Genomic DNA, 25,119 nt, shown 5'->3' on the forward strand with positions numbered 1-25,119 from the left:
TTCTGGAGACATGCTCTCAGCTGACTAATTTACCCATTCCCCCAGTGGCTTGTCTGCAGTCGGTGGACTGACTGATACGGGAGCACAACAATCTGCTTCCTTGCATCAAGGTGGATGACTCTGTGACTTGGTCTGTGCTCCAGAGGTACCCTGTGGATCAGGCCTAGGCTAGGCTTGACTTTGTCCTTGCTTACTCCTCCCCTTTCCCTCTCTTGCTTCCCTCCCTCTCTCATGAATTTGTCCTGAGAGTGCTCCCTTGATACACCACAGGCATCTGAATCCTTGCCTCAGGCTCTGCTTCTAAGGAACCTGACTTAAGACAACCCCTAAGTGCTGGTTGTTTTCCCTCCTCTTAGTGGAGGGAGCCCAGGTGCTTCCTGACCTCTTCAGACTTAGGTGAAAAAGATTCTGAGCCTTAGGAGCACGGGGGTTGGAGAAGGAGCTGCCTGAAGCAGACATTGTGTCCTCCTGCACCGCACAGTACATGTGGGAATGGCACTGTGCACATTCTGTGCTCCAGTCTGCACAGTAGCCTGCTTTGGCCCTTGCAAGGACTTGCTCAACCTCCAAGAGCACAGCTCTCAAAGCATTTAAGCCCCTAGTGCTTCTGCATCCTTAGGCCGGTGGCCACAGGGCCCATTAAAGCAGTGGCTTTTAGAAAATGGCAACTATGGTGTAGTGGAAGGGACAGTGGGCTTCAGGGCCAAGGTGTGAATCCTGATTCTACCGCCCTGCAGCTGGGCAACCTTGAACAACTACCTGAAACTCTCTGCATCTCAGTTTCTTCATCTGTAAAATGGACATAATATCAGTACCTACCTCATAGGCTGCTGGGAGGATTAAACGAGTTAATCCATGCAAAGCACTTAGAAACGCACCTGGTTTAGAAAGTGCTCAGTAAATGTTAGCTGTCATTTCCATCCTTTGCACATTCCTTTGTGGCTCTTATCACAATGTGCCATTGTTCCATTGATGTGTCTGTTGAATTGTTTGTCTTTCCCACTAGATGTGGGATTTATTGTAGCAGGATCTATGTCTGACTTCATTACAGATCTGTCCCTGGTGCCAAGTGTGGGGTTGGGCACAGAGCCCCAGTCACCATTCTGTGTTCAGAATGAACAAACGAGCCAGCATGTCCAGTGGACAGGCTGCCCACAGTCACAGGGACACTTACCTTCTGGACTGTGAAGGTGCGGATGACATATTCTGCCAGGGGCTCTGTTTCAATCAATGTGACTTTAATGTCTCCATAGACCTCTGTGTCATCTGGCCAGTATCGCACACATTTCACCTGTGGCCAAGTGAGAGACAGAGAAAGGACAGAGACGAGGATGTATGACCAGGTGGCTGGGTGTGATCAGCCACCTCACCTGGCCTTCCCATACAAATAAATCCCAGGGTGACTTCAGTGGCATTTCAGTCCATGGGGTTCTCAGCTGGCCTGGGATCGGCAAACTGCACAGGGCCAAGCTCACTCTCAGAGGCATTGGAGCCATTAGAAATAATAGTAGTATCTTCTTTTGCAAAGCTCTGTATAATTTTCAAATGCGTTATTACACTAAGTGATCAAATAGAACTAGGTGAGACGGGCAGGTGTTATTATCCCCAGTTTGCAGATGAACATAATACTTAAGCTTGGAGGTTTGGTGGCATGTCCAAGGTCACGTGGACAGTTTTCTACCTTTGGCTGAGACCCCTTTCTGCTATATTGGGCTGGTGCAGCAGAGCGTTATCAGCTGAGCAGAGAAGAGAATAAAAGGTGGGAAATAGGGAGAAAGCAGAAGCAGAAGTGGTCGGGAGAGGGACATTATTAAGAGGTGGTAACTGGGGGCTGGAAGGAAAGATCTTTTGGTTGGGAAAAGGATGGCAGGTGCTGGGCTCCATGGGAAGACTCTGCAACTCCTCTCTGCCCCTGGCAGTAGGTACAGATGCTACCAACAAGCCATTCCCACATGCGACTCTCTAAGTCACACTCTGCGGAGGAAAAAGAGATCATGGTTTTCCCCTTAAAAGAACAAAAGCATTATTACCATTCCGGGGGACGCCGCACGGCCTACAGTGGCATTTCCCACAGTGTGTTCCGCTGGGTGCTATTAGGTGTTAGGTAAAAAACAAGAAACAAAAAAAACAAACAAAAAAAGGTTTTGTGGTCAAATGAGTTTGGGAAATGCTGGATTAAACAAAGTTAAACAGGCCGCTTTGCTACGGGACTACTCAGCTCTTTTAACGTGCTAATGCTAATACGTTTCATGACTTTCCAAAATGGGGATACCAGACACAGCATTTCCCAAACGTATTTAACCATGGAACCCTCTTCTCACTAAGCATCCTGCAGACTAGCATCCCATGGAACCCACTTAGGGAAACACTGATATAGTGCAACAGGGTTTGGAGGCAAATGGATTCACTGCTTGATTCTAACACTCAGTAGCTGTGCAGCTTCCAGAAAGTGCTGAAACCTCTCTGAACCTCACTTTCTATTAATTATGATAGCTAACACTTACTGACTGCTTACTTACTATGTCTAACACTGCTTACTAGGTGTTCTACAAATACCTTACATGTATTATTTTAATTACTCATCACCACACTCTTATGAAGGAGATATTATTTTTACCCCCATTTTACAGATGAGGAATCTGAAGCACAGGGAGGCTAAGGAAATTACCCAAAGTCAACTGTTAGGAAGGGATGGAGCCAGGATGCAAACCCAGGCTGTCTGAGTAATAACCAGGAACATCAGCTCATACAATTGTTGTGAGATACATGGAGGTAAAGTGCAATAAGGGTTGGGCACAGTGCTTGGCGACTGGCAGGAGTTCCTGCAAGAGTTTGCTGTCCCCAAATCCCAGTTAGATTCATGGTGGATCTATTTCCAATGTGGGACATGTTGTAGGACAGGATGGAATTTGCCTCTGAATCCTCGAATCCTGGGCAGGCCTTTTGTCCACAGTGGCTGCCCTCTAGCCTGAGTCCCTGGGGAGCAGTCTGATTGGAGGGACCATGAGCATGAGAACAAGAGTCAAGAGTTGGATTGTGCCTGGGTTCTGGCTGCGTGACTTCAGGGTAGTTACTCCACCCCTTTGGTTCTGTTCCCTCATCTATAAAACTGGGGAATGGATTAGGTACGAGTGGACTCAAGAATAAGGTCTCTCCTGGCCCTAAATTCCTAATAGGCCATGAGATGTCCACACCCCTTTCCTGGATCCTGACAGCCCAGATATCCCTTTTCCCTTGATCTTCTAGGCCAGGACTCTGTCTTTATGGATTACCTAGTTCTTGCCAAAACAAAAACATACCTGCCCACTCTTTAGTTAGTTCGTATGATATGTTAGTTTGTATGGTATTCGTACACCCTGTCTTTAACCTCAGCAGCCCACCCACCCACAGGCCACAGTTAGTCACACAGGCAAAGCAAGCTGGGAATAGCAGTCCCATTTCTAAGCCCAAGGAGTAGTTAAGGATGAGAGTTAAGTAGAGAGAGTCGACATAGAGCAGAGAGGGAGACTGAGCCTGACCTTGAAGAATATCCAGAGTTAGAGGTCAGGGGAGGAAGAACAGGCAGCAGAGGGTCAGATGCTCCTGAAAGGTTAGGTGTGTCAACATGAAGGGTGTGAGTGACATTGACGATATCACTGAGGGTGGGATGGCGGGAGTAGCTGCGTTGGAATGGGTAGAAGAGAACAGAGGGAAGAAACAGAGCCTTTGTGGGAGTCTTTAAAGTTTGGCAGAAAAGTGGGGCCAAGAGAATGACTTTTATTTGCTGGTTTTATCTTTTAAGATGGAAGGTACCCAGCAGATTAGTATGCCGAGGGGGATAATCTAGCAACAAAAAAGACACTTATTTTTCAAGTGTGAGGGGGAAATGAGAAAATTGTTGGGCAGAATCTGTGGTTCAAGACACCAGGCTCACCTTTGAAAGGGCACAGACACGGCTTCTGTCATATTAGGCTGAGCCATAAGAAACGGCCGATATTCGACTATTTTGTGTTAACAAAAACAGCCATTTCTTATGGTTGAGCCTGAGAGCAAAGGAAATGATAGATGGTTGTAGATACAAGTAGGATTGTAGCTTGCAATGTGACGATGAGGGAGTTCACATCTGATGGCTTTAATTTCCTGAAAATATATGAGATGAGCTCATCCACGGAGAGCAAGGGTGGAAAAAGGGATGAGGGGGATTTGAAGGGAAAGGATGTTGCTCGAATGTGGAATAGGAGTGATGATGTCTCCCCTCATTGGTTGCCAGGAGGGTGATGTATGGACTAGGAGTCACCTGCACAATGCATGGAGCAGAGAGATGCTTGAGAGCACACCTCCAGCATCCTCTGCCCAGGAACCTGCAGGAGAGGCTTACCCTGCCCACTTCCACGAGGTTCGTGACCATGACAATGCTGGCAGAGTTCTCCTGCCAGATCATTCTCCAGAAGTCCTTTACCGTCTCCTGCATTGGACCTGCCAACAGAGAAGATGATAGGGTTGAGACTGTAATGCAAGAAGGCAGCCGAGAGCTTTTCCCCTCCTGGTTGGTTAGTCAAGACTCCACAGAGGTGAGCAAAAGTGAGTCCAGGTGATCCTTGCTAGGACACTGCTATGGGTTGAACTGTATCCCCCAAAGTTTCACGCATTAATCCTCACTGTAACAGTGTCAAGAGTGAGAAATCCTATTATAGTAATTGAAAGGTGGGGCTTTCAAGAAGTGATTAGATTGTGAGGACCATGTCCTAGTGAATAGATTGATCCATTCATGGAGTAATAAGTTGTTGGTTTAATAGGCGGCAATGGGCATGGTTCTGATGGCTTTATAAGGAGAGCGAGTGAGCAGGTTAGCTCTCTCTTGCTCAGCCATTTCACCACATAACACCCTACCCTGCATTGTTGTGAGGAGTCACCACCTACCAACAAGGCCCTCACCAGATGTGTTCCCTGGAGTTTGGACTTCCCAGTCTCTGAAACCGTAAGGAATACATCTTATTTCTTTGTAAATTACCCAATTTCAGGTATTTTGTTGTAAGCAGCAGAGATGGACTAATATGGAAACCAAGTAGCTAAGACCTGGGCCTGAGGCATGTTAGCCTGATGAGGCCAGATCACAGCATGGATGGGAAAAGCCACATTCCAGGCTTTCATGGTCTGAAGCATCTAATGGAAATGTTGACAGTCTCCCCTCCTCTTGTCTGATGTCCTACTGTTCGGACCGTCCCTACCAGTCCCATCCATCATCTTATTTGGGGTGTGGCCTAAGGCACTTTTTAAAAATTGAGCTCCAGAACCTCAATGAAAGATAGTAAAAAAATTGGGGTAGAGAGGGTAGAGAGCTGCTGAGAGCCAGATGCCAAGAACAAAAACAGGAGGTGTCCTATTTTGAGCTTGACACATGCCAATGCGTTAGTCTGGAGCCGCAACAGAAAAGAAGAGGGAAAAAAGACAAGGAGTGGGAGGTAGGATCTGACAGTCCAAAGCAATTTCCTTGGAAATTGCTCTTTTCCAATGTCCTGGGCCTTCATCATTTAAAAAATTACAAAATAATACATGTGTTTGATATAAAAGTTTGAATACCTTTTTTCTGTATTTATCTGTATCTGTATGTATTCATTGCATAAGCATCATATCTGCTATATGTATTCTCTGATGCCCTTAAAAATTCTTACCAAGCATGATATTTTTCATAGCTGCATAGTTTTCAGTAATATGGAGGCACCACACTTTAACCAATCTACCAATTGTTGGGCATTAAAAAATTTTCGCTTTTTTCCTATTATAGATAACCCTGTGAACAATGTTTTTATATATGTCATTGTACACATGTGTGTAATTATCTGTGGGATTTCTTCCTAGAAGGGTTTGAAAGGTAATGATCATTTTTAAGTGTTCTGATAACGTACTGCCAGGTTTCTTTCTAAGGCAGCTGGCTGCATCGCTCTTACAGGCATGCATGCATCGAGTAGATAAGACACCATCAGCTCCAGATGGCACCTGCCTGAGGCTGATACTTTTAGCTGCCTTGCATGGGGTCCTCCCTTCTGATTACTTCCTAGTGAAAGCTCCTTCCTCTCTTGCTCATACCCCTCACTCCTATATCTGAATGTATCACCTTCTTCCTTTCCAAACAAATAAATGAACAATTTCAAGGACCTCTGGAGGCTCTCCAGCCCTACTCCTCTATGGCTTCTTTGCTGATAGAAAAGGGCCAGGGCCCTTTAGAGGAAAGGAGTACTGAAGTAACAGATACCAGAGGAGAGGACAAGAAGTCTTGCAGTTGTTCCCTAGACAGCCCTCTTCCCTGGGGTCCTTGAGTTCTCTCCGAGGCACCAGGTGGATGGAGGGCACTTACCTTGAGTGGCAATGTAGTGCCGAGGTCGATGGTATCCCTGGATAAAAGGAGAAAGCACACTGAAGGATCTCCAGTCAAAGCTTGCAAACATCACAGTATTAATAAATATCTTCTCCAAGACTTGGTTTCCTCATAGGCAAAATGGGAATAGCATTAGCTAATTCCCTGAGGAGCGGCAAAAATTAAATAGGATGATGCATGTAAAGCACTTAGTAAGTCGCTAAATGTTAGCTACTATTATAGTTATTTGTGAGGTGCCTATGTGGGCTTCCTTGGAGACAGAGGCACCGGGAGAAAGAATTGGTGGGCATCATTTATGCTCATGCACTTACAAAGAGGTGGAGAAGTTTTCAGGTTTATGGGGACATCAAACACCCAAATCTTTCCTGAGCCATGATTATATGCAGAACACTGTAGGAGGCCTGGTGCGGCACCCAGAGAAGATAACAGAAGAAAACGATTCTACTGTTGACTCCTTGCAATAGTAACAACTAGAAAAAGAAAACTGGGAAGAAGTCCACATTGTTTCTCTGTGCCAACATGACTGGGCTTGGAACTGAAGTTACAGGTGCAGAGAGGACCTCACGGAGGTATGATTTGAGAGACCCATAAAGCCACTTGCTGACTAAAAGACCAGTTTCTAATTTACCTGTACATCTCTGAACACACTGATAGGCCCTGGTGTACTTTGGTGCTGGATTACTCTGGAGACCCATAACCCTAATCACTGGGGAAGAGGTTGAAGGTGATCCTCTCTTTTGCCTGGGCATGGCAAACAAGGACGGTCCCCTTTCTTGTTACAGAGAGGTAATATGTCATGTTGAGTAGGAGTTTAGGTTTTGGAGACACAGACAGATCTGTATTGAGTATAGAACATTGAGTGCAATTAGTATTTATTGAATGGATAAATGAGTGAATGAAAGAATGGATGAATAAATGAATAACTTTTATATTAAAACACAAATGCCAATTATAGAGCCTATTGATGGAGAGGTTGTTGACCATCTTGAAATACACTTTACCTTTACCATCCTAAAGCTGGATGAATACCTGTATTTTGTCTTAAGCATTGTTATCTAGTCTTTCTGTCCGGTCGCGGTGAACGCACTGCCTTAAAGCCTCTTTTTTTAGGAAATAAGTTGAAATTGCCATCAGTACGGTTTATGGTCCAATAGACATGGCCTCTCTAAAGTTCTGTACCCACTTTCTGAGTCAAAGAATAGTTTCTGAGTCCCCTCAACATTTCTCTTCCTAAGTCTTCCACTTGCCCAATAAATATTTAATAAGTACCTTCCAACTTCTGGGCATACTCTAGACTTGACTGTCAGTACCAACCCAAGGCCAATGTCATGACCAGAACTGTTGGATTAACCACATAGCAATCGACAGCCCCACCTAAACTCTTCGCATGAGTGGTTCTATCTACTTAATGAGGTTGTCAGCTTGTTAAGGACAAGCCCTGCCTCCTAAGTAAAAAAAAAAAAAAAAAAAAAAAAATTCCGCACAGAGCCTAGCACACCGTGAGACTTCAGAGCAAAGGCCCAATAAACAGAATGTTGACAAACCAACTAGAAAGGCAGCACGGAGTGGTGGTTACGTGTACTGTGGACTCTGGATTCCAACCGCCTGGGTTTGAAAACCCACACAGTCCCCAAAGAGAAAACGTTCTAACCGCGGGACTCCTCAGCAAGGAGATAAAAGGAAATATACTGCTCAATTGGGGCTTCTCTGGGGATTAGCCAAGAGCTAGTACAGAAAACTTCCTAACCTTAAAAGAACTTTGAGTTCATTTAAGTCCCACCTACACAGCACACAGATCGACTGCAAACCAGCACTGGGCCTGCCTCCATCTGTCTGTGAGCATTGGGAAAGCTTTGCATCCAAAACGCATTTATCTCACTCTGCACTCATGCGTCTGCTGCTTACTGGGGACCCAGATACGATACTTATTTCCAGGCTGGTATTTATAACATTCAAGTGGCCAATACATTTTCGGGTGTGCAAACAAACTTGCTAGCAGGTTGGTTCAGAAGGTAGCAGACCACGGCCTCTGGAGGCACAGCCAGGGCTGGTCTTATCCAGCTCATGATCCCAATAGGGTCATTTTAATAATTTCACAAGCTCCAATTGTGGAGAAATCATTCTAGCGCAGATGATTTGCTCTTTGGAAAGCCAGAGAGGATGCTGGCTGGGGTGGGGACCAGGGCAAAGGAGTGAGGACCCAGCTAGCTGTCTGGGGTGTCATCTTGTCAGGAATCCCCTAGAGGAATTTAAACTCTGCTGGAGTATACAGTAGATTCACAATTAATGGGCTTCCTCCACTCTTCACCCCAGAGCGCTAACACTGTGCAAGGAAGCGCTGTGGTCGATGTCTTCTCTGTGTCCCTTCATTTCCCTTCCACGCTCTGCTCTGTGCCGTGGGAAACTGACCTGCAGGACCACACTGTGAGCTCCCATGCTCTCTTGCTTCTAGTTGGGTTTTGTCAACAAGGAGTGGAAGCAGGAGTTCAGAGGCCAGGAAGAGGATGGACATACATTCCTCTAGGCCTTTCCCTGCCAGGTCAGCATGGATTGGTCTTGTCTTGTCTCTCTATCAAGGGCTCTAGCTCCTATCAGACAGCCTCCCCTTGTAGCTACTCTCTCGCCCTGTCTAGGCCTAGGAACGGTAAGAGCTTCTTGCTGTTACTAGCCCTGAGATATTACACCCTACCCTGCTGGTTTCTCTTCATCCTGTTCACATCCTTTTTAAACTTTCCCTGGTTACTTTAAATCAGTTATCGCTTGTGGGGTGGCATTATTATCCCATTTTATAGATATTAGAATCAGTAGTAATTTACCCAAAATCACAACGCTAGTAGTCAGAAAGTCCTGGATTCAACAGGCCCAACAAAGACTGAATTCATGACTCTAGTCTCATTAGCCCTTGATTGTAACCACTGAGATACAGTCCAGAGTTCTACATCCCATATTAAGGCAGCATGGAGGAGAGGCATGTGGCCTGTCTGCACAATCTGCTTCTTACAGGGAGAGGAGATAGTGGAGTGTCCTAGGTGGGCAGAGAAATGGATTCTAGCTGTGTGACCTTGGTCAGTGCTCTTAACCTTGACCCCTAGTTTCCTATCTTTAAAGGCTGGCAAAATGCCTTGTAATGATAGAACATGATAGAAATAAGAGGAATTATTAGTATTGGTGATACAGGTATTCACTTGCATTTAAAGTAACTTCATTCATTGCCTATGAAAATACCAAAGTGTTTTTTGGCTCTGACTGTAGTTAGATGTCCACTTGACTTTGGATAGAGTGCCTGTCTAGGACAGTCATGTTTGCTGGGGGTTTCTACTCATGACAAGTGCTTGCTACAGCAACTCAGGCATGCAAGACCCTGTGTGGGCTGTGCCATTCTGGGTCACATCCACCCAGCCATAGACGAGGTGGAGGAGACACGGAAAGAATCAATTCAACCTGGATCAACATGTGCTGACTGAGTCCCCACTGTGTGCTGGCCACAAGGTGGTGACCCAGAGTGGGTGGGAAGAGCAGGAGAAAGAGCACTGGACTAGGAGTCATTCAGGTCTGGTTTCTATCCTGGTTCTGCTGCTGACCAGCTGCATGGCTTTGGACAAGCTTTGCAATCTCTCTAAACCTCGGCTCCCCCATCTGGAGAATGGGAGTGACAACACCCACTTTGAAGGGTTACTTAAAAGGTAGTGATAAGTGACTCATTTAAGCCCTGTGCATAGGGCCCAAGAGTGACTCACTAAGCCACTGCTGCTGTCATTGCTGTTACTATTAAAGGAGCAGAATATAGTGGGGAAGGCACTCCTGAGTCAAACTCCTGCTCCCTCCTCTCCACCTCCTAGCTGTGTAGCCCTGGATAAGTTACATAACCTTCAGGGCCTCAGCTTACTCATGTGGAAAAGGGTAGTAATGGCACTTGCCTTGTGAGGTAATGGTACCAGTGAAGGTGATGTTGGTACAGGAGAGAGAGGTGATCAATCGGTTTTAGGTTACTATAAATCCTTCTTGCCTGGCTGGCTCTTGGTCATCCTCTAAGGCAGGACTGAGATGTCACCTCTTCCAGGAAGCCTTCACTGACCACCCCACCCCTGCCTTGAGGCTTTGATTTTCCTTTATGGTCCTATAGCACCTGATCTGTGAGGGTGTCTTTTCTTATCTGACTCCCTCACCAGACTTGAATCTCCTTAGGTCAGAGACCTGCTCTTAAAGGTCGGTGTTTCTAGTACGTGGTGTTTCCAAATCAGTGTTTGTGAAATGAATACTAGATGCATGAGGGGAAGGCTGAGAGCCTGAGGGTGAATGCCGTGTGCACCTTGCTCTGGGCTGGACAGAAGCTATTCGGAACTGGCCCTCTCCTTGTGGACTAGCCCAGAAGGGCCACAGTGGCAGAGACTGTGTCCTTCTTCACCTCCACTGAAGCTCCAGCCCCATTTCTTCACCACACAATAGGTCCTTTGTTAGCCAGGGAAATAGAAACCACTCTAGGTGTTTCAGACAGAGGAAATTCAGTATGGGGAGTTGGTTACAGAGGTGATAGAGGAGCCAAGGTGACAAATGGGGAACAGTGGGGCAACCCAGAGATCAGTTGCAGCACCCTTAGAACTAGGGGGATAATGGGAGACAGAGTAGTTCCCAGACCCCAGGAGCTGGTCTGCCTGGCAGAAGCTGGAACTATGATGGGCCTGATTGAGGGGAAGCTGGAGTCACAGACGGATGCAGCCACTGCTGGAGCTGCCATCCAAGGAAGGGGGAAAGGAGAAACTCACTGGATGCACCCTTCCTATCACCTCTGATCTCCCATCAGTGCCTGCCATTGAAGAAGTCAGCTCTCCTTACCCCCCACGCCACACATGCATACACACACCACCTGCAATGCAAAGCAGCACAGGGAAGGATGAGGAATAAATCTGAGGGCAAATAGGCAAATGACCAACACAAGGCTCAGTAAATACATGTTGAGTTAATGGGTCTTCTGGCTCAGCCTAGGTTAAGGCGAATTCACAAAGCATGCCACTGCAATTTATAGGTTGACTATAAATACATTAGGGAATCTGAGGGACCAACATGGATCTCTGATCTACTCTTAAAGCTGAGCTCCGAGCTGAACTCCGAGCTGAGGTCCTGAGATGCCTGGCTTGGATCAGTCACATCGGGATGTCGGTCTGGCCTCATTGGCCATGCTCCAGTTTTGCAAACTCTCCCACTTCCGTGCACACCATCCTGGCTCCTGTTTGGGTTTAGTCCCTTCCTCAGTGGTCTCTGGAACACTAAGACAGCCTCTTTCCTAATTAGGTCTCTTAATTCCAGAATCCCTTCTCTCTCATCTATTTTATCCTTGGTAACAGATAAATCATCCCAAAGCCCAGTCCTGAACTGGTCACCTACTTGATCAAAAACCTTCACTGACTTCCTCTTCCCTACAGGGTAAAGTCCAACTTCCTGAGTATGACCATCTAAGCCATCAGTGTTCTAGTGTCAACCTTATTTTCCACTATTCTCCTCATGGTCTCTGCTCCCCTCAAATGCTACATGTCCCCTTTCCAGCTGCTACATCTTGGCTTGTGCTGTTCTCTCTAACCAAAGACCCATCTTCCCTCTCTTTGATTTTAAATTCTGCCTGTGCTGAAAGCCTTGGTTCACCTCACATTTTGCATTCCCGATGGAAGAAGCGATATTTTTTTCCCACCTCTGAATCCCTGCAGCATTTTCTCTGAACTTATGACACTTACCACTTTCTAGTTGCCCTGGAATTATTGATGTGCACAACTTATCTCACTTCTAAGGTTTTAGAAACCATGGCATTTTTAGCTTTATGGTTCCTGTAGCATCTAGCATACAGTAGGTACTTGTAAATGTTTGTTGAATAGATGTCTGTGTCTTCCAATGAATGAATGCATGGATAAACAGACACATATACGAATGCATAGACAGAGTGAAGAAGACTGGCCGTTGTCCTGGGGCCCCGCAGAGTAGGCTATTCCAGCTGTCACGAAAGATGATGTAGCTTTAGATGGATAATCAAAGCTAGTTGGGGTACAGTAGTTATGCAAATTGGGGAGGAGCCAGCCACAGATCTTGAGCTTGTGTAGCCAACCCCAGACCTTTTCTGCCTAGCCCCATCAAGACGCTCACGTCAATGTAGTTGGCATTGATGTAGTCAGAGTGTGGGTCTCCATCCAGCACCAGCAGCCTCACCCGGGAATGGTCATCTGCAGAGAGAGCAGAAAACAAGGGAGGGTTGACAAGAGGCCTTGGGTGAGGAGTCAGCGATGCCCTCCTTTGCAGCTCCCATTTGTTAGTTACTGCATGTCAGGTATGGTGCTACTCTCTCATTTACTCCTCAGCACCACTCTCAGTTATTATTCTCATTTACAGATGAAAAAGTAGAGGCTCAGGGAAGTTATTAGCCTTAAAAAAGGACCTGTCCTGTCTTCTCCACCTTCCCTTCTGATTCTCGTTTTGTCATTACCTAACTGGGTGAGTCATCTGTTTCTTTAAGACTTAGTGATTTCATCATTAAAATGGGGATGGAAATGCCTTCTTCACAGGACAATGCAAGAGATATGAAAAAACTCGCGACACGAGAGTGTTGAATCTGAATTAATATGCTCCATTTTCATGCTTGCTTAAAAATGGCAAGTTTACCTATTCTCCACATGTGCACAAATTGCTTTTCTGTTGCCTCTTAGAATATTGTTGCAAATAGATTGCCAGCCACATATTGTTATCAATACTATCATTAAAGTGAGGCTCACTAAACACTATAAAAAAGGTCATCAATAACTAAAAATTGTGTTACAGAGGATACCTTTTCAAACACAATCCAGGCGTAAACAAGATTTGCAGGCTTTAGTCAATGGCACGCTTACTTCAAATAACACCAAATAAAAACCATTAAAAAAACTAGTACAGCAGAAGAATTAGGATAATCCTTTACAATTAATTAAAGTGAGCTCTGACATGCATGCTAACAGACACGCGCAAATTGAGCATCCTGGTTGGGAAGAGAGCCTTAGTTTGCTATCCAGGTTACTGTGCACATAGCGTTGTATAGTTGCTGCATCCACTGGCCAGTCCGCCTTCCTCTAGCATAGAAGTGGTATTCCTAGAAAGTGGGTAGGACAGCTTTGGACATCCTCAAGGGTTCTCAGGAGGTCAAGAAGATCAGGTCAGCTTATCCTATTAGACTTATACAGCACTCTGCAGTTTCTAAAGCACATTTATTGCTACTAACCCAAAGCTTTGAGAACAGGGACGTTATCTGTCGTGTTACCTGTTCTGTCTCTTGCCCCTCTGAAAAGGCCTGGCATAGGGCACGTATTCAGTAAGTACCTTGAGAATGTACAAGTGGGTGATGCCACTGGATTTTCACAATAATCCTTTGAGAGAAGCCAGATGGGTTCTGTTAGCCTTGTTACAAATGAGGAAACTGAGGCTCACAAAGACTGGCCACCTGGCCAGTGAATGGTGGAGCACGGAAGAGTGAGGTTCTCTTTACTCTGAGTTCAGATGCTCCTGCTTCCAGAGAGGGGTCTAAGCAAGATGTTAGAAACCACTTCAAGTATATACAGCAGAAGGGATTAACTACTGAGAAGTGGTTGCCTGGGTGATGGAAGAGTTGAGAAGCCAGAGAGAGGAGAATGAAGTTAGTCAGAGATAAGCAATGACAAGGAGAAACTGCCCCCCTAGGGCTGAGGGACAGAGGGAGAAGATGGCATTACTAGAGCTCAGGAACGAGGGCCACCTGGTAGAAACTGGAGTCACAGTGGGCTTCTCCAGTGGGAGCTGGAGACAAGGAGAAGCTTCCCTCTCTCCTCCTATGATTGGGATAGAGGGGGAGAAATATCCTGGCTTCTCCCTTTCTCTTTCTCTCCAATCTCCCATCAGTGCATGTCATTGTCCAAACCTAGCCAGAAGCCAGCTGACAAGAGAGCCTGAGAAATTGCCACCTGCAGGGGTCAGTTGTGAGTGTAGAGTAGGAGAAAATGAGGAATGGGTCCAATTATGGACAAACAGGACCAGGACTGGTACAGGACACCACCCTATATCTGTTAATTAAAACACAAACTATTCACTGAATGTCTGCCACGTGGCAGGCACTATCCAGATGTGAGTTATACTGGATGCCACGTTTCCCACTCATCACGGGGATTTCAGTGGAAGCAACTGGAGGGAGCAGGTGGGAGATCTAAGTAATTGCTTTGGGTGGGTGGGGGAGTGGCATGTGAGGTGGGGGGGCAGAGTTTGAAGTTAATCTTTATTGAGTTCATGGTAGGTACCAGAGACTTTACATACATTAACTTACTCAATCATTTATTCCTCAAAATAGCTCTATAGGTTATTATAATAATAGCAGAATGATGTGATATTATGATTGTTCCTATCTCACAGATATACTGGGCTCAAAGAGGTTAAGCAAATTTTCCCAGTTACACAGCCTGTAAGTGACAGAGATAGGATTCTATCTCAGGTCCATCTGAACTTGAACCCCCTCTGGGCATACAATGCACTGCCTTGGGACTTCAAGTATCTCACAGGTACTACTGATAGGGTCTGTGCAAATGTTGGTCCCCAGCTCCTGCAGCATTCTAGTCCCAGAGAGGGGGACTTCCTGGGGGACAATCCTTCTAGCAGGCTGGGATTCATATGATGCCTGGTGCCTGACTCTGAGCCCAGTGCATCAAGCCTTGTTATCAGCAGTTAGAGAAACTGTAAGTCTCAAAACAGTGAAAATGAATATTGCATTTGTGCTCAGTGGGTCTCACTAATGACTAATTGATCCAAAAAATTTTTCCTTTACTATTGAGTTATGTCTGCTCCTGGGGTCCATAGCACTGGAAACAGATTCTGGTTTAAAAAGTTGAAAGGGACTTTTTAAAAAATATGAAAGGAAACTTTAAAATCTGAAAGCAAAATGATTAAAAATAAAACAAAAAGAAACAAACTTATTTCTCCTACTCAAATATTCTTATAGATGAGAAGTGTTTCTAACTACTAGATAAGAACTCATTTACTGAGCATCTACTATGTGTCATGCTAGTAGAAGGGACTAAGAAAGTGTTATCCAATGTGATACTCATGCTTAAGGAATTTGCCAGTTTAGTGGGGAAGACAGACTCTACACAGAGGTGCAACTTCAAGGTCTAGAAAGTGGGGAATAGAGAGCTCTGTGTAGTGATATGTGAATGAGAAATTAAAAGTGAGTAAGGCTTGACCAGTGGAGAGTGAGGAAGAGTCTTTTCCATTAGAGGGAACAGTGAGAGTGAAGGCAGAGATCCTGAAAGAGCGAGCACATTGAGGGAGCTGCAAAGAGGCTCCTGTTCTGGGAACGCAGAGTGCGAGGGCATAGCAACGGGAGAGCAGACAGAAGGGTCGGCGAGGGTTAGATCACAGAGGACGCTGCAAGCCATATTAAGGCACCGAGATACAAGTAACCATGTGGGGCTCTGCAGGGTATCCAAAAACAGTGTCTCTTTTCTAGAATCATGAACGGGTATTTTATTACTAAAAAACACATGGGCTAACCTGTGGCAAGTGGGATACACTTTTGATATGTGATGTGAGGTGTAGAGCTGTGGATCAGGTTTGGGTTCAGATTTTAAATCCATCACTTAGCAAGTCAGTTGATCCCTCTTAGCCTTGGCTTCCTGAGCAAAATGGAGCCAATAGTATACAGCTCTCAGAATGCTGGGGGGATTAAGGGAGAAAAGGCAGGCATAAGAAGTGCTGAGGCTTTACGGAATGAAAAGACAAGGCACAGACTGCGAAAAAGTATTTGTCAGACATATAAAGGACTTACATCTAAAATGTACAAAGAACTCTTAACATTCAACAATAAGAAAACAAATAACCTAATTAAAAAACATAAACGATCTGAACAGACATCAAGGATATATAGATGGTAAATAAGCAAATGAAAAGATTGTCAACATCTTATGTCATGAGGGAAGTGCCAATTAAAACAACAATGAAATACTACTACATGCATATTAGAATGGCCAAAATCCAAGATACCAACAATAACAAATGCTGGCGAGGATGTGAAGAAACAGGAGCTCTCATTCACTGCTGGTGGGAATGAAAAATGGTACAGCCACTTTGGAAGACAGTTTGGCAGCTTCCTACAAAACTAAATGTACTATTACCATACTATGCAGCAGTTGCACTCCTTGCTATTTTCCCAAGTAAGTTGAAAACGTATATACACACCGACACCTGTACATGAATGTTTATAGCAGCTTTACTCATAGTTACAAAAACAGAAAGCAACCAAGATATTCTTCAATCAGTGAATGGATAAACACCTTGTGGTATATCCATATAATATTATTTAGTGGTATAAAGAAAAGAGTTATCATGCCATAAAAGAAAACAGTTATCATGCATATTGCAAAGAAGCCAGCCTGAAGAGACTACCTACTGTATGATTCCAAATATATAACATGATGGAAAAGGCAAAACTATAGAGACAGCAAAAAGATTGGTGGTTGCCAGGGGCTTGGCAGGGGCAGGGGTGGGTGGCAGTGAATAGGTGGAGCACAGGGGATTTTTAGAGCAATGAAACTATTCTATATAATACTGTAATGGTGCATATATGTCATTTACATTTGTCAAACCCTACAGAACTGGACAAGACAAAAAGTGAACCTTATTTTAAACTATGGACTTTAGCTAATAATAATGGATCAGTGTTGGCTCATCAGTTGTAACAAATGTACTGAACTAATGCAAGATGTTAATAGGAGGGGGAATGGCATGTGGGTGGGGGGGAGAGAGTATACGGGAACTCTGTACTTTCTGTTCACTTTTTCTGTACACCTAAAACTGCTCTTAAAAAATGTGCTAGGACAGTGCCTGGTATACCGCCGGTGCTCAATACGTGGTGGCTCTGGGCTGTATGTGAGGCAGGCGGTGGGCTAATGTCAGAGACACTTAGAAACTTAGCACTCTCCACCTGCTCTCTGTCCCCAGTACAGGCCATTCTATCTGCAGAGGCAAAGAGCTCTTGTGTGTGTTCACTAAAGGGCAGAATTCAGCCACAGGTCCTCCAGAAAGGCATTGCAAGGAGTGGCGGTGTCCTCGTGGTTTATTTATTCCTTCTGTGAGGAGATGCTAATATTATTCTGTGTCCCTTTCTTCTTCTAATGTTATATGATTAGAAGGATAAAAAGCTGTGTTTACCCACACGTGCATGGAGAAAGATGGGGCGGTAAATGATGTGAAGGAGCATATATACAAGGTAATTTAGAAGCAGCCCAGAACGTTCATTATGCTCTATCTACATTTTGCAAGCTTGAAAAACAGCTGCTTTGGTACTCCTTGTTTGATATTCAAGTTGAGGATAGGAGTCGAGAAGGGTCATATGGAGGAGAAACAAACGTCTCACGGGTAAGATAAGAGGAAGGTGCAGGGTTCTGGTTCGTCTGGCTCCCAGTTGAGGTGGGAGGTGGGCAAGAGCTGCCTTGTGGGGAGGAGAGAACTGGTGGCAGCAGGTGGAGGGGAGAAACAGCTGCAAAGACATGGAGATTCAAAGAGCTCCCTGGAACACAACTCTAGGGAGCATCATCCCTATGTTCGAGATCAATCTACTCCTGGCTTTACAGCAAAGACCAGCGGTATATTGGTAAATGGTTAACAAACAGCTCTCTGGGGCAAAGGGGCCCCTGATCTGAAAGGTCTGCTGATTTCTGTGGTGTGAGTAAATAATCTCACCATGACTAATTTTCAGCTACCAATATGGCATCAACTGGCTTACAAAATTCCTGAAAATTTAACAATCTGTTCTTGCAGGGTGGCATGAGTCAGCTACAGCACATCACTGACAGAGAACAAGGCCTTACCACACCCCACAATGCCTTGTATGATCTGATGTTTTGGGACCTACTTCTCTCTCTACTAGCCTCATGTCCTCCTCCCCTGCTCTGATAACTCTGGCCTTCTTTTAGTTGTTCTGACCACAGGGCCTTTGCACATGCAAAGGAACACCCCCATCCAGGGCAGAGTGTGCCTGGGTCATATGCTCAAATCTTTTCTCTCCCCACACATGACCCCTCACCACACCTATAGATCCAGCCTGTCCTGTACCAGCATTGGCAGCCAATTCTTACCTTCAGCAGGAGGAAGGGAGTTAGGTAAAGAATTGGGTGGGCTCTGAAGGCTGACCTGAAGCCTGCCACACCCTAGCCATATTACCCAGGGCAAGTTACCACCTTTCCAAAGCCTCAATTTATCCAACTAAAACATCAAAATCATCATTCTTTGCAGACTTACTGCGAGGATAAGGAGAGGTAAGACATGAAAGTGCCTGCTATGTTGTAAGGAACCAATGCAAATATGTAAATTCAGTTTTACCATATTCTAGACTAGTGATACTCCAAGTGTGGTCCCTGGACCAATAGCGTCAGCAACACCTGGGAACTTGCTAGAAACACAAATTGTCAGCCCTGGCCCAGATCCAATGAATCAGAATCTGCTGGGTGGGGTCCAACAATGCATGTTTTAACCAGCCCTTCAGGTGATTCTGATGCACACTGAGGTTTGAGTGTGTAGACCAATGTTCAATTATTTAGCATAGAGATGCCCTGGCTATTAATTTTAATCTGTTTTGGGAAAGACCAGAAGATCTTACTGGAACCAGGCAGTGAGACAAAATTCCTGTGCCAGGTGGCGAGGTATAGGAATTTACTTGTGTGGAGAGAGTAAGATATGCCAGGTACTATTGTGCATGTCTTATAGATGCTAAGACATTTGATTCTTATACTAATCCTGTGAGGTATGTAACATCATCCCATTTTATGGATGAAAAGCTCAAGCCTCCAAAAAGTTCAATATGGCAGGAGAAAGTATAAGGTGTGGAGAGTTTCCTTAGAGAGTGGTGGGATCCTTATCCCTCTTGGAACCCCAAGATCCGTTACCTGCACACCCTTATGCGCTGGTCCTCGCTAGCCCACCCTTCCCACCAGCACCTTCTCTGTCTCCAACACTGGTCCCCATCCCATTGTTACCACACCCACCCCAGAGGAGAGGACTCAGCTTCCTCCTTTGCATAGTTCTGACTCTCAAAACAAACCCCAACGCCTCCTCCCTTCCTCTATCCTCAAAGGTAACCAATAAATCAGTCATCTTGAGTCATGTCCACTTCAAAGAGGTGGGGCTGGGGAGAGAATATCATTTGGATACTTGATATTCTTTCTTCCTATCTTCTGGGCGCTGTGGAGGGTAAAGAAAAGGTGCAATTTTTCAGAGAAAAGAGATCTGGCTCATTACAGTGAATTGTGGAGCTGAAAAACCATTTCCTAGAAGTATTGGAAATGTTAATGCCATCATCTTGCAGGAACAGATAGGGAGGAGGCAGGTAATTCTGCTGAGATTGTCTGGGTGCCTCATTGAAGCTAAAGGTCTGCACATTCAATCTTGATTGAATTACCATTATCGAAAGAGAGGGTGGCTTAGGCATGACACAGAGACAGCCCGACATCTGTGCCCCTCCTTGTCCTGTTGGATCCATGCTGGCTGAATTTGGGTAGCTCCCCTCTGCGGGGCCCTGTAAGAAGCTTCCCCAATGGATGTAACCTTTGGGTGTGTAAAGAGGGCTGAAGCATAGAGGGGTAAAACACTAGGAGAGGTTAAGGGGATAGTGGCCCACCCAATGAGCCTACTTGAATCTGAAGCATGCTGTCCAGGCCATGCCCACCGAGGGGCCTTTCTGAAGCGAGGGAGGAAGTTTTCTCATTAAGATTCCCTCAGAAGCAGAACCTGAGACAAAGATTTGGGTGCAAGTAGCTAATAGGGTAGGTGATCCCAGGAAGCTCTGGGAGGGGAGTGGAAAGTTAGAAGGAGAAAGGAAGGAATTCCAGGCATGTGTGATCGAGCAAATTGGCACTGTGGACAACTGGGGCTTCATCCTGCTGAGGAGCTCCAGGAGAGAGCATAGAATGTGCGGCTCCAAGTTATTTCATCTAAGGGAGAGAGGTTTGGGGGACTTATACACCCACTCTTGTCAGCCATTGGTTGAGGACAACTTCTGGGGACATTTAATTTTCTGGAACTTCTGGCCTGCCCTGCAAGTGGGCAAAGAAGGCTCTGGTGGCCAGAAGAATGCCTCTGGAAAAGAGACAAAGGTGTTGGTAGTTGGAATTAGGGCCAGCTTGCATGGAAGTGGTGAGGTTTGGGGGATATGGCAGAGTACCAATGATTTCTGTACGAGGAGTGGTTGTGGGGTCCGGGCAAGGGCCACCCTCAATGACAGCAAAAAACAATGGCAGCTGAGGGGCAGGTGCATTGAGAAGGGCACCCATTTTGTCACCCCTGCTTTTTCTCCCCAGGAATCAGCAGAGAAATCTGCTGTGAGAAAAAGACTCTGGGTTGGTTTTGAACCTGATTCCCTCTCTGGGAGTGGGTGTCCTCTCTGCACACCATAGCCCCATCTCCCCCTGGAAGAGAATGGCCTCTCTGAAGAGCCCATCTCTTCTGAGCATCCTTAGCAGCAGGCTGTCCCCCAAGAGCATGGCTGTGGCTTGATGCCCAGAGGACCCCTTGGTAAGGAGCATGTGGCATCCTGCCAGGCAAGAGATGAGAACTTTGGTCATGGCTGTCCTACAGACAAGGGCAGGACGCTTAGCATCTCTGGACCATCTCCCCTTGCCTGTGAACTCAAAGAGGCTAGACTAAGTCTCATTGAGAATTAAAAGTCTATGACTCCAGGGGCCACACCAGATTCAGATCCAGTATTTATTCATCTTAATTTGGCCTCTCTGCACTGAGAGCTGACCTTGAACCAACTTCCAGGTGAGGAACTGAGGGTCAGAGAGATGAAGTGACCTCACTGAGGGTCATGCACAAGGTAAACAGTAGAACTGGGATTAGAACCCAGGCCTAACTGGCCTTACGTCCAAGAGTCCAATGCTTTTGAGCCCGTGGCATTTCTTAGATTGGGGAAAAGAAGTCTCAGAAAATGTGCTCATATCCTGTGTGCCCTCAGATTTGCTCTCCAGCTTCTCCTCCTGGCTCTCTAATCCAGGAGGCTGATCTCTGTGGACAAGATCCTTAAACTTATGTGTGTATCAGCATCCCCTGTAGTGCTTTTAAAGATACAGATGGCTGGGCCCTGCCCCCACGGTTTCTGACTCAGTAGCTCTGGGGTCAAGCCCAAGAATGAACATTTCTAACAAGTTCCCAGGTGATGCTGCTGCCCAGGCACCACTCTTTGAGAACCACTGGACTCAGCCAACGGGTTTCCTTGTCCTTTGGCTTCTGGTTGGGTTCAGCCAATGGACAGCACAGGCAGAAGATGGGGTGGAGGGAGGAGAGTGGGGTGAGCTCCCTTTGTTGGGGTCACCATGGGTGGCTGCACTGCCACCGAAGCTTGCACCCTGGGTCAAGTGGTCTCTCTCTGGGTCCCGGTGGCCTCTCCCTACTGAATCCTTGGTGGCCTGGGGGTAGTATCTAGTCCTGGGGGACTTCACTATCTCTTGTAGTCTCTCTACACCTAGATCGCATCTTTATAAAGACTCTTGATGAATTCTCCTCAAATTACCCTACCTGAGGGTCCCATCTGTTTCCCGCTGGGATCCTAACTAATCCCAGAAGGAAGCCTCATTTTATAAAACTCGTAGCCTTTTCTCAGTGTCATCTCCTTCCTACCAGTCAAGGAAGCACACTCCAGAACTTCCACATGTGAATGCTTTAGCATTCTCAAAATTTCCCCTTGCCAACAGTCTCTGCCCTAGAGCTACGTGACAGCAAAGGAATCTTTATTCTTATTTCCCAGTTTGTTTCCTTCTCTTCACTTCCTTTCCATCTCCACTCCCTGGAAACCCAACAGACTCTATTACTAAATTCTAAATAGAACCATTTGGAAGAAATGGGTTATTGCAACAAGGTTTGTCTTTCATTGTTTCATTTGCAGGCAGGGCCCTTCTACTCTTCCCCTTTAATCTTTCCTGTTCTCCCTGGCCTGGGCTTTTGTCCTCCACTCCAGCCTCACAGTGCTCTGGGTTCCTTACGATGCTAATCACCCCTGGTTTTCTTCTTGGGCCAAGAATATTTCTATTTATCAAGCCAAGGCAGGCTTTGCCTTTGGGAGGGACACATACAAGGGCGGGAACACTTTCCATTCCTCGGGGCTGTTTCTCTTTTACCTTTCCCATTTTAATTCCAAGACTTTGTTTCTTCTCCTTTTTCTCGTTCCTCTTTGTGTCCTGTGCTGCTTTCTCAACCTGCTGGTTACCTCTGGAGCAGACCCGCTCCGGCCCTGATTTGTTGCAGAGTTATTGACCCTTAAATTAGAAAGCAGATTCAGGTTTATTTAAACCCATAGAGGTGGTATCATTTAGGTGCTTGAATTATTTCTGCCTCCATGTGGGTTTCCCCAGAAATAGATGTAAGGCAGGAATCCCAGGGCAAGTCATTTATGTAGGAGGAGAGGGGAACACCAGGAGGAAAGGGAAGAAGGGAGACAGGGAAGAGAAGGCAGCCAGTACGGGGTGAGTTCTCAAGCCCATCACTACTGTGGGCATCTGCTGCCTAATTCCCATGGGAACGCTGGAAAAGGTGTCCAGCATGACCTTAGGTGGAACGGTGAGGAAGCTGGGGTATTTCAAGATTGAGGGCTTCTCCTGGGGGTGTTAATTCTTTAGCATTTGCAGGCTGACTTTGGAGAAGTCCCCAGGCAAAGAGATGCAGGCAGGGCAGGTCCAGGGGGAGACAAGCGAGGGGCCCAGGGCACAAACCTTAGGGAGGAGCCCACTCTCAGGGTCATGCCAGTGCGGGGTCAACAGCTGAATTTGAGCACTTCCTTGCATGTTGTAACCTGGGTGACTTGCTGGCCTCACTCCTGGCCCTGGATGCCCATCTGCCAGCTTGGTGTTGCTGCACAGTGAGGTGGTGAGGCCCTGGGGTGTGGGTGGGACATCAATAGCATCTTCTATACTCCCAGTGATGGCTTCTAATCCCCTTCGTTATGTTTCCTTAATTCCTGGAATCCTGCCCTCTCAGAAGCAGTGCTCAGAGGGGACAGAGGGTTCTTCTCCTCCACTCCCTCCTGCATCCCATCACTGTGCTCTTCCATTTAGGCGCAATATCTTCTTGCTCATTGGCATATCATCATTCCAAGTGTCATTTGGTCCAGCTGTTCTCCATCCATCCTTTCTGGGTGTTCTCTATCTTATTTGGCAAGCAGAGGAGAGAGACTCACTGCTCATGCCCTTCAGGGTCTTTCCCACATTCAGTTCTTTTTTTTTTTTTTTTTTTTTTTTTATTCTCTAGAAATAGTAATTCATTTTTTATTTATTTTTTATTTTTTATTTTTTATTTTTTTTTTTAAATTTTATTTTGTCGATATACATTGTAGCTGATTAATGCTCCCCATCACCAAAACCTCCCTCCCTTCTCCCTCCCCCCCTCCCCCCCAACCATGTCCTTTCTGTTTGTTTGTTGTATCAACTTCAAATAATTGTGGTTGTTATATCTTCTTCCCCCCCCCCCGGTTTGTGTGTGTATGTGTGTATGTGTGTGTGTGAATTTATATATTAATTTTTAGCTCCCACCAATAAGTGAGAACATGTGGTATTTCTCTTTCTCTGCCTGACTTGTTTCACTTAATATAATTCTCTCGAGGTCCATCCATGTTGTTGCAAATGGCAGTATTTCATTCGTTTTTATAGCTGAGTAGTATTCCATTGTGTAGATGTACCACATTTTCCGTATCCACTCATCTGATGATGGGCATTTGGGCTGGTTCCAACTCTTGGCTATTGTAAAGAGTGCTGCGATGAACATTGGGGAACAGGTATACCTTCGACTTGATGACTTCCATTCCTCTGGGTATATTCCCAACAGTGGGATGGCTGGGTCGTATGGTAGATCTATTTGCAATTGCTTAAGGAACCTCCATACCATTTTCCATAGAGGCTGCACCATTTTGCAGTCCCACCAACAATGTATGAGAGTTCCTTTTTCTCCGCAGCCTCGCCAGCATTTATCGTTCATAGTCTTTTGGATTTTAGCCATCCTAACTGGGGTTAGATGGTATCTCAATGTGGTTTTGATTTGCATTTCCCGGATGCTGAGTGATGTTGAGCATTTTTTCATATGTCTGTTGGCCATTTGGATATCTTCCTTAGAGAAATGCCTACTTAGCTCTTTTGCCCATTTTTTAATTGGGTTGCTTGTTTTCTTCTTGTAAAGTTGTTTGAGTTCCTTATATATTCTGGATATTAATCCTTTGTCAGATGTATATTTTGCAAATATTTTCTCCCACTCTGTTGGTTGTCTTTTAACTCTTTTAATTGTTTCTTTTGCTGTGCAGAAGCTTTTTAGTTTGATATAATCCCATTTGTTTATTTTTCCTTTGGTTGCCCGTGCTTTTGGGGTCGTATTCATGAAGTCTGTGCCCAGTCCTATTTCCTGAAGTGTTTCCCCTATGTTTTCTTTAAGAAGTTTTATTGTCTCAGGGTGTATATTTAAATCCTTAATCCATTTTGAGTTGATTTTAGTACACGGTGAGAGGTATGGATCTAGTTTCATTCTCCTGCATATCGATATCCAGTTATCCCAGCACCACTTGCTGAAGAGGCAGTCCCTTCCCCAGTGAATAGGCTTGGTGCCTTTGTCAAAGATCAGATGGCAGTAAGTGTGTGGGTTGATTTCTGGATTCTCTATTCTATTCCATTGGTCAGTGTGTCTGTTTTTATGCCAGTACCATGCTGTTTTGGTTATTATAGCTTTGTAGTATAGCTTAAAGTCAGGTAGTGTTATGCCTCCAGCTT

General features: G+C 45.6%; 1 protein-coding gene across 1 annotated transcript in view; it reads right to left on the reverse strand.

Moving 5' to 3' along the window:
- PTPRT (protein tyrosine phosphatase receptor type T) overlaps positions 1–25,119 on the reverse strand; it is a 783,412-nt gene that overhangs the window by 32,486 nt on the left and 725,807 nt on the right. The window contains exons 19-22 of the mRNA XM_063092330.1: positions 12,485–12,561; positions 6,335–6,371; positions 4,358–4,455; positions 1,175–1,291 (exon numbers count right to left, since the gene is read on the reverse strand). Coding sequence (XP_062948400.1) covers positions 1,175–1,291; positions 4,358–4,455; positions 6,335–6,371; positions 12,485–12,561 — 329 coding nt within the window. The remainder of the gene's footprint in view (positions 1–1,174; positions 1,292–4,357; positions 4,456–6,334; positions 6,372–12,484; positions 12,562–25,119) is intronic.

This window comes from Cynocephalus volans, chromosome 1 (genome assembly GCF_027409185.1).
Source record: "Cynocephalus volans isolate mCynVol1 chromosome 1, mCynVol1.pri, whole genome shotgun sequence".
In the NCBI taxonomy this organism is placed as follows: Eukaryota; Metazoa; Chordata; class Mammalia; order Dermoptera; family Cynocephalidae; genus Cynocephalus; species Cynocephalus volans.